This window comes from Eptatretus burgeri, chromosome 15, assembly GCF_056783735.1.
Source record: "Eptatretus burgeri isolate ZD-2024b chromosome 15, Ebu_testis_v1, whole genome shotgun sequence".
Classification (NCBI taxonomy): domain Eukaryota; kingdom Metazoa; phylum Chordata; class Myxini; order Myxiniformes; family Myxinidae; genus Eptatretus; species Eptatretus burgeri.
In genome coordinates this window covers 11,508,883-11,519,157 of record NC_140975.1, presented here as the reverse complement: position 1 = coordinate 11,519,157, position 10,275 = coordinate 11,508,883, and the positions used below count along the sequence as shown (strand labels likewise).

The 10,275-nt window shown below is 44.0% G+C and overlaps 1 protein-coding gene across 1 annotated transcript in view; it reads right to left on the bottom strand.

Moving 5' to 3' along the window:
* Positions 1-645: 645 nt before the first annotated feature.
* LOC147011507 (troponin C, skeletal muscle-like) overlaps positions 646-10,275 on the bottom strand; it is a 33,161-nt gene continuing 23,531 nt past the window's right edge. The window contains exons 6-7 of the mRNA XM_085858386.1: positions 1,517-1,653; positions 646-1,303 (exon numbers count right to left, since the gene is read on the bottom strand). Coding sequence (XP_085714512.1) covers positions 1,269-1,303; positions 1,517-1,653 — 172 coding nt within the window. The 3' untranslated portion in view covers positions 646-1,268. The remainder of the gene's footprint in view (positions 1,304-1,516; positions 1,654-10,275) is intronic.

Below are 10,275 nucleotides of genomic sequence, written 5' to 3'. Positions count from 1 at the left end.
TTCGCCCTCATGTGTAGAATACACTGCAATTCCCTCAATTAAGTAGCAAAAAAAAAAAAAATAGCAACTGTATAGACTTTGCCCAAGACATTATATAGCAAACACATCACAAGATGGAGGAATCTGCACGGTGCAGTTCCGGTGTTGTACACGAGTGAGACAGAGGGACAATGTGCTTGTTACCTCCACCATCAAAGGTGGTTAAGTTTTCACCTGTTTGTGAGCATGATATCTCAAAACGTTGTTGATGAATTTGGACAAAACTCTGTGGATAGGTTGGGTGTGTGACAATAACCAATTGATTCGATTTTGATGAAGATCTGGATCTGGATGCGATTATTTTTTATACTTCTAAGTGATTCTTCACCTTTGAGAGATAGAGCCATAAACGATACATAGTATGATATCACAAAAAGTTAGGGATGGATTTGGACAAAACTTGGTGGATGAGTCGGGTAGGTGACGAGAACAAGCCAATTAAATTTTGGTTTAGGTCCGGATTCAGATCCGACCAATCAGTGGGATACAAAACTTCAACTGTTCAGCCTGGTGTACGTATGAGCTCTATCGAGTGCCGTTCTAGTTGTAAATGTGAGCTGTGCATCCTCATGGAGTGTTCCGTTTCAAGTACAACTCACGATCGTCTCAGAGGCTCTCTTCCAACTTTAATTACATTGATTTCACAAAGCATTGATTTTTTCATTGTATTGTTCACAGCAAGATACTCAGAGTTTAAGACAGGGTATTCATAAGATTTGGGCTTCAACACAAGCTGTACAAGCACACCACAGTCTGCACATACACTCTTATTTAAACCTGAAACACTTGGTGTTACAATTCAAAATATTCCACCATCTGTCACAAAGGTACCAACAATGATACAAGTGCAGATCGTGTGTACAAATCCAGTCATATGAACTACAAATGGTGACTTTTACAAAGCTGAGCCATCACATTAAATGTGTTAGAAAACAAAAACGAAGGAAATTCATCAACTTTTCAAAAGAGTTTTGATGTACTGCATGCTTTGTTTGTCATTATGATCAAGGCACTTTTAAGATACCCTGAAATGAGGTCCGTCATTCAGCCTTACCTTACTCCGTATTGTCAGGCAGAGTATAAATACTCCTTACTGAAGTAGCTGAATCATTTTACATCTTTTTCATAACAAGCTCAAGGCGCTGTTGCTCGCACATGATTAACGGATACGAGAGACTCTGTTAAAACTAAACCTATTTGCTGTTCTTGCCGTCACATGGAAGGATCCCTCAAACGGGTACATTCTCCATCATTTTCAAGAATTCTGCAAAGACAGCCGACTCACTGCAATGAGAAACTGTAATGGAATCCACAGGGGCGAGTCACTTAACTTCAACTGTAATTCTTAGCAAAGATGTTTCAAACTGCTTCCCGATTTCATCAACAATCGGTCAATTGTTCATGGAAATTGCTGAAATTACAAGTCAATGTCAACTTTGAAAAATAAGATTTGAAACAATTTTTAGGCCATAATTACCATCAAAGTCAATACGACCGTCGTTGTTCTTGTCTCCATCACGCATCAGTTCATCGATTTCAATCGTGGACACCGTTTCTTCAGTCATTCCCAAAATGGCTTCAAGCTCTTCACGATCCAGGTACCCATCTTGGTTCCTGCACACCGTGGGATGCCGATTCGTGCCGTCAAAGTCAGGTGATGCGATTTCATATGACGTCATTTCTTGTCATGTCTTTGAACATGCGACGGTATATCATATGATGTATTATTTCATGTGATGATATATCAAAATCATCTTTTGGGTTTTGCTATCCCAAAAGATGATAGAATCACTATCATATTTTGGGGTTTGAGATAACAAATGTCTCTTCTGTTCCTCGGATGAAATCGTTGCAGGTAATGTCCTACTTCTCAATGAGCAGTTGATCCTCATTTTGGGCAATTGTTCTGGATTTTTCCATGCAACTCGTGTGCAAAAAAAAGATTCATTTTAACATTAATAAAACCAATTTCACTGTGATTTTGACCCATGTCAAAGGAAAGTCTTCAGGCGTCAAGCAAGCACGTGATTTATTTTAATTTTAATTGACAATACCTTTGAAGAGAATCTAAATGAAAGATAGTGATAAACACAAGTAATACAAAATACATCAAGCAAACTAGAGAGTTCATAGAACACGATACCCCACTCAGTGTTCAGGTTTATACTGTCGGACCTCGCTATTCGCAGATTCATTATTCGCGGACCCCGCGCATTTGCAGTTTATAAAATGTGACCTGCTTCGACATTCGCGGCCCTGTGCTTCATGTATTTGCGGTTTATTTTTGTGTCTTTGTGGGGTTTTTTCCTTGTTTCGCAGGCGTATTCACAGTCTTTCATGAAATTTTTGATTTTCCCTCATGAATCACTAACCACCGGGAACCTATCCCCCGTTTTTCCATTGAAACAATGCCCTGCTATTCGCGGATTTGCTATTCACGGAATTTTCCAGGAACATATCCCCTGCAAATTGAGGGGTCTGACAGTACTTCAATTTTAATAAAATAATGATTTTAAAGATTAGTCGCGTACATCATCCTTATGGCCTTCTACACTGTAATATGATGACGTTGATGCGCAGTTTAGGAGATGGATGATTTATTGATAGATTTCACATGATGTCACGTCCGGTACTAAACATGTGCTGGCATCTTTATGGGCAAACAAAGCGATCAATAACACAAACCGATTGATCGATAGCATGCTAATCTTTATAGCAGCTGAAGATTGATAACAGTGGTGAATACATGCAGTGTTGTTGTCTGTCATAGGTCTAATTGGGACAATAAATCGTATTATTCAAGTCCTGCCATGATCAGCCATCATGGAAAAGTGACTGAGAAGCTGTTGGAGAAATGGCGAATGTTTTGGCTGTCTCTATTGAATAGGGCTAACTTCATTCCTTTGAAACAGGCAAGAATACAGGAGTTTGTCAATCACTCGCATCAAAACTTGACTTGTCATCTTCTCGGAACAAAAAGCAACCTTCTGTATTCATGATATCCATTTCATGAGACAGATTGTTAGGTGGCTTAATCACATATCCCCAGTAACTTGGGACTTTCATAACAATTGATTATAAACTGAGGCCCATACTCTTTGCAGAGCAAGTACGGGTCTTATCACGACTAGTCGAGAAACGTTTCAGGGCTCAAACCAATCCTGGATGGGTCACCACTTTGATGTGGAATAGTTGACTGAAGGTGACAGCAATTTGTAATCTGTTCAGGGTGCCGACAGTAACTCACCTCCTTTGCAGGAAAGACACTGTGGGATCTTTAACATCCACCAACGATCAGTGCTGGGAGATGGGTTATATGGCTTCAAGAAGGTTTGACGGCTCAAAAGCAAATTCTTGTACCTCGAGGCTTTCCTTTGAGCCCACTTTCATTTTTGTATTTGGCTTGTTCAGGGTACCGGCAATAACTCACCCACTTTTCACTGAAGGCAACATGGGATCTTTAGCATCCATCAAGTAATCCTCGCAGACAGGACAACTAGGTTAATCTCCATCTGGGGGAGGATGAATTTTGTTTTTTATTGCAATCCCCTCTATAAAAAACACGAATATGACTGTTTACATTTGGGTTGGGAATCGAACCTGGATTTGGGACTGCTTTTTTGAGAATGGTCAGGATGATAGGAGAGAGGACGGTAAGGTAGTGTGGGAAGAGAATGGAGGGGAGTGAGAGAATGGTTCAAGCAGATCTTGGGCATATACCAAGGAGGGACTGCCAGAGACAGCACACCGATTGGAGATGAATTCTCAAAATGAATAATTTTTTTTTTTTACTGTTGTCAAAATAATTTATGGTTTTGCTGAACGATCACTTGTAGATTTGATTCTATTCAGTCCATAACATGCATATTAAATATCATTGGCTTTTGTACATGAATAAGCACATTTAACAGCATCTCACAAAACCATGTCATATTAGCACCTCATCCAACCATGTCATATTAGCACCTCACACAACCATGTCGTATTAGCACCTCACCAAACCACATCATCAGCTCCTCATCCAACCATGTCATGTTAGCACCTCACCCAACCATGTCAGATAAACACCACCCAACCATATCATATTAGCACCTCACCCAACCATGTCAGATTAGCACCTCACCAAACCACGTCATAAACACCTCATCCAACCATGTCATATTAGCACTTCACCAAACCACGTCATAAACACCTCATCCAACCATGTCATATTAGCACCTCACCAAACCACATCATAAACACCTCATCCAACCATGTCATGTTAGCACCTCACCTAACCATGTCATATTAGCACCTCATCCAACCATGTCATATTAGCACCTCACCCATCCATGTCATATTAGCACCTCACCAAACCACATCATAAGCACCTCATCCAAACGTCAAATAAACACCTCACCAAGCCATGTCATATTAGCACCTCACCCAACCATGTCAGATAAAAACCTCACGCAACCATGGCATATTAGCACCTCACCCAACCATGTCATATTACCACCTCACCAAACCACGTCATAAGCACCTCATTCAACCATGTCATATTAGCATCTCACCCAACCATGTCAGATAAACACCTCATCCAACCATGTCATATTAGCACCTCACCAATCCACGTCATAAGCATCTCTTCCAACCATGTCATATTAACACCTCACCCAACCACTCACAAAATGGTTGTCAGACTCCAGAGACTTGTAAGCTTTCAAGTCCTGTAACGTATATACATTCTGGTTGTAAACGAGATAATTGACGATGTCCGTATATGTTATGACGGGCCACTGATTGGGATTCACATCACTGCTCCACTCTTTCCTCGGAAGTTCATATTCATATGGACCTTTTTCCTGATAAACCACGGTTCATCAAAATAGCTCGCCTTGGAAATGGTATCTAATGTATCCCGATACCTCCCTTGCACCTTTGGCTCTTTTGATGATACTTATGTCGATTTGGTGAATTAAACGGGTGGTTATGTTGGTTTAGTGATGTAAACATTTTGTTATAATGATTGAAAAGGCAAAGTAAAGGGGAAAAAGAGGATGGGGCGAGCTGGTTCGAAATCCCTTCTTGCACACACCGTGCACCAGATAGGCAGACCCACAACAACCGTGAAAAAGTATCTCGCTTTATGCACTCCTTTTTTTCACATATCTTGTTTGTTTTTTTTCTGAACTGGAACGTAGTTCTGGGGAACTTATGGGATGGCGCGTCGTCAGTCCGTCCGTCCATAAACATTTGCAACTCCTCCAAAACTACTGAATGGATTGTGACCAAACTTGGCGAAAATGATATTTGGTATGTTGGAACTCAAGTTTGTTCATGGCATTAACAAAAACGTGGTCTAAGGGGGTCTACTGGGGGTCAAAGTGGGTCCTGGTTTGACCCACACATTATCGTGTTACGAATCTGGAACCCATCGCACTCAACATACAGGTCCTATAGAACAGTTATATCGGTAAGTATGTGTTTTTTAGTTAGGGTCCCCGTCCCGTGCCTAATGGGTAATTAAATGTTCATGCGCTGTGAAGTTATTTTAGTAGTCAGGGTTTTCTTTTGTTTTTACACCACCAACATCAACTACGACAACGTCACCATCACCATCACCTTCACCTTCACCTTGCTCTGGCCGATGCCATGACGCCCGTAGTGGGTGGAGTTCAAGGAAGGGCCTCGCGGCGGCCCTCGACCAATCCACGAGCTACGAGTGAGGTGGCCGCCGCTCAGCCAATCAGACCCCGCGACGGTGAGCAAGGCGGTCCGCGTGACGTCACCATGCCCCCGGGCCAATCGACGGACTTGCCGCTCGTTTTGGCCAATGACAGGGCGACGAGCAATTCTGCCTGCCAAAACCGTCCAGTGAGGGAGGGCGGGTAGGGTGAAGGCGCCCCCCCCCGGACAGGGTGAATAAGGGCGTGGCGCGTTCGGACTGAGAGCCTTCTCCTCCTCCTCTTCCTCCACGAGAGATCCTTCCTCCACAATAACCGCACATCGGTTGCACACGCGTCTCTGTTGGTGAACGAGAGCTTGAGAGATCCTCCTCGACAAGAACCGCACGTCGGTTGCGCGCCAGTCTCTGTCGGTGAAGACGAGCTCAAGAGATCCTTTCTCGACCAGAACCGCAAGGGTTGCGCACCGTGTCTCTGTTGGTGAACCAGGAGAGAGGAACTGGTGACACGAGTGGAGATCGCGTTCCCCTGCCATGAGTGGTTGTCGTGTTCGCCTCACATGCAAAAGGTCTGAGTCCCGCCACCCCGCCAGCTCAAAGATCACACGAGGTGGACAGGTCCGAGGCAGGCTCTGGTATTCAGCTCGCCTTTCCCCCCGAGCTGGAGGCCTCAATAAAGGCTGTGGCCACCGGTTCTTGGGTGTACGTGTGTGTGTGTGTGTGCGTGCGTGCGTGCGTGCGTGCGTGTGTGTGTGTGTGGTGCCAGTCTATTAAGTAAAACTCCATAAGTGCTTGTACAGAAATTGCTTTTCCCTCTCTAGTCGGATAACTCTGCCTTCTTGCGTGCTCCCCTGCCCCTTTATAAATAAATACATTTGTTAAATATATCAGTTCGTTGCTGTGTTTCTTACATTGGCTTTGCATGATGCGTGTTGGAGAATTAGCAAGGCCGTTGTTGCCGCCGTAAGGGGACATTTGTACCGACGGATCTCGGTGATCATCCGCTCGGGTCGCACATGGTTCAAGCACGCTAGCGGCTCATTCCGTACGAACGCCGTTGAGGGTGCGAATCCTCGTTAGATCGCCACGTGGTCTTCTAGGTATTTTGAAGATGGGCAAATAACCCTGTACCACGTGGTGGATTTCTTGATGATTCACGGTCCTGTGAGGGACCCGTATCTTTCGGAGTTCTCCGGAAAGGTACGATCTAAATTCTGGGTGTTCGGTAGAGTCGACCCTACTGCTCCATCTAGCGATCGAGCTCACAGCCAATACCCGGCCCGCAACAATATCGGTAAGTATGTGTTTCTAGGTAGGGTCCCGTCCTATGTTTAATGGGTGATTTATTGTACGTGCGCTGTGAATTATTTTATAGTTAGGATTTTACACCACCAACAACAACAACAACGCCCATCTTCGCTTCTTCACCACCAACAACTACAGCTACTACTACTACATCCACTACAACAACGCCACCTTCCCGCACTCGACCGGTCGCCATTACACACGTGTTTTTGGATGAGGACGTGGGCGGAGCCTTTGTTGCCTTGGGTCGAAGCTCTGCTCCAAGGAGGGGCAGAGAGCGTTTCCTCCAGCCAATGAGCGGAGGGCGAGCGCCATACGCGCGCCCCAGCCAATCTGGAGGCCGCCACGAGTCGCCTGACAACCCACGGTCCAATCAGGAGGCGAGTGGCGGGGAGAAGAAGCCGCTCCCTCCTCAAGAAAGCAGAGAGGATGGCAGTTCGGAGAATCATGGCGATTGCGGCAGATGGTCGGAGATTGGCTTGGTCTGGACCAGTTTTTCTGGAGACCGTGTGATCGTGGCAACTGCAGAGGGTTCTGCAGACGGTCGTGGTCATGGTCGGAGTGATCTGTGGTCCTTTGGAGGGCAGGTCTGGTAGTCGAGTAGCCAGGATCCTAAGCCGTGGACTTCGGGTCGTGGGTTTGAGTCTGGCCCGGCCTGATCCCCCGGTACCCCGGCCCGGCCTGATCGAGATAGACCCACGGGGTTCAGTTCTTTTGGATGTGTGTCTGTGTCCGTGGGCCCCATCTGTTAAGTAGTGTTGTTTAAGTGTTTTCTTTTCATAATACCTTTGTTTATTCGTGATAACTCTGCTCTGTGTTCCCCTCCCTGATTATTGTTAAAAATAAATATCCCTTTTGTTGAATGTACCAGCCCGTTACTTTGGTCTTTCATTGGCTTAGCATGGTGCGTGTTGGGAAATAGCAAAGCAGTAAATTGTTCATTTGTACCGACAGGCCTCAGTAACCATCCGCTCGGGTTACACACGGTTCGAGCACGGTAACGGCTCATTCCGCTCGAGGCCTGTCGAGGGTGTGAATTCCCTGGTAAGCTTTGCCGCATGGGTACTTAGATATATTGAAGTTTGGCAATTAACCCTACCCCACACGGTCGAATTATTGGCGATTCATGGTCCTATAAGGGACCCGTGCCTTTCGAACTTATCCGAGGGTCACGACCTAAATTCCAGTGTGTTCGGTGGAGCCAACTCTACTGCTCCCCCTAGCGGTCGTGCTCGCCACCGAGACCTGGCTACACAACAATAGAACCACAAACTATTTTGTTGAAACTTGACCACAACCTTCATCACCCATGATGTACCAAAGATTGTCCACGGCATTAAAAATAAAGAAGTCAGGCCCTGTAAGGGTTTACCGGGGGGTGGGGGGGGGTCTCCAAAATAGTTTTTTTTTGTTTTGTATCAAGTCTTATGATTGTTAGTATGATTCGACATGCTGCCCTGTCTCCGAGCAACCATTGAAATTGGTTTAAAATACTTTTGGTTGGTGTCGTATACTGCTTTATTCTACCAGCTGAGCACCCAGGAGTATTGCCCCTATTTTTACATCCTGATGGCTGTACCTGGTAAGGATATGAATTATCAATGTGTGATTACAGAAGGCTGAGGTAAAAAATATAAAAACCTGTGTAATTTATGAAGAAAATGTGTTTTCAATTATGGGGTGAGTGAACCAATTTTTGGGGTGACTTGGCGAAGGGCGAGTTAAAATCTACTTAATAAAATAAACTGAAATATTGATGAAATTGTCGAGAGCAATGCACTGGATTAATGATTTCCGAGAAAGCCACTGATCTGTTGTCGAGATCAGTGGAGAAAGCCAATCCTTTGGGGGAAACAATATGGCTGCCAATGCACTTCCGGTGGCTTCAGAACCGCCCGACCAACACACTATCCTGTTGATATAGAGATCAGTGCTAAAAATTCTCAATCGGCATCTTCTTCACCCCGATCCTCTCACATGCCATGCCCTCTCATGCTATATATTGATATGTTCATACAGTGGACAAACAAACCTTTTCGGTTTTATTGTGTGGATTCACGTTCCAATCGTATGTATTTTATCGACGTACTCGCAGTCCAATAGTACGTAATTTGTAGACGTACACATGGTCTAATAGTATGTACTTTGTGGAAAAAAACCACACATTACTAACGACACGTATGTTATAGACACACTCACATTTTAATTGTACATACCCTGTAGATGTGCTCAATTTTTTTTTTTTGAAAAGATAACATGTAATACTATAATACTTCGTATTATAGGAGTAATACTTTATAGATGTGCTCGCGTTTTAATAGTACGTACTTTACAGACATACTCCATAATAAAAAGATAACATGTAATGCTGCCTACCGTCAAGTGGCGCTTATGGCCTACGTCATAAACGACGAGCAGTATGTTGTCCCAATGAGCCCACAACAAGGGCGAAATCTTGATCGACATCTCTGCTTTTGTCTGTTTGTGACCATAGGCTTTAGTCTCAGCCTGCAAAGGCCTGAGGACCATACGGATGACTCCTAGTTTAGAGGTGATGAGCTGGTGTAATTTATGCACATGAAGTCATTGTCGTGTCATGGAGTCGGCATGCTTCTTCAGTTGAATTTCATGTTCCTGGCTGCAAACTTCCTGACTGGTGATCAGCAGGGCAGAGACAATGTGTTTGCGTGGCAGGCGACACTTGTTGCTGATAGGTCGTGCAGCAAGCACTGTAATGGGACTCGATCTGTGCCATGCTGCCTCATCAAGTTAGGGGGTTCGATTCAGATGTGTATATACGAGGTGTGTTCAAAAAGTATCCAACCTTAATATTTCGTGTGTAAACAAAGGAAGCTAAGGAGGCGTGGTTTGGTGTACGTATGTAGGCGATCCTAATCCGTATGCGTGAATATTTTCCCACCTGCAGAAGCTGTCAGTTGCCGACAGACCGCCGATGAGTGAGGAAGTGTAAGTGAGCGCCGTCGGATTTTCGTTTTTGACGATATATATATATATATATATATATATATATATATATATATATATATATATATATATATATATATATATATATATATATATATATATATATATATATATATATATATATATATATATATATATATATATATATATATATATATATATATATATATCTATCGCCTGGTGTTGGCGCAGTGGTTAGGGCAGCGGCTTGGGATCCAAAAGGTCCTGAGTTCAAGCCCCGTTGGGCCACTGAATTAATACACCAGGGGGTGGACTCAGCC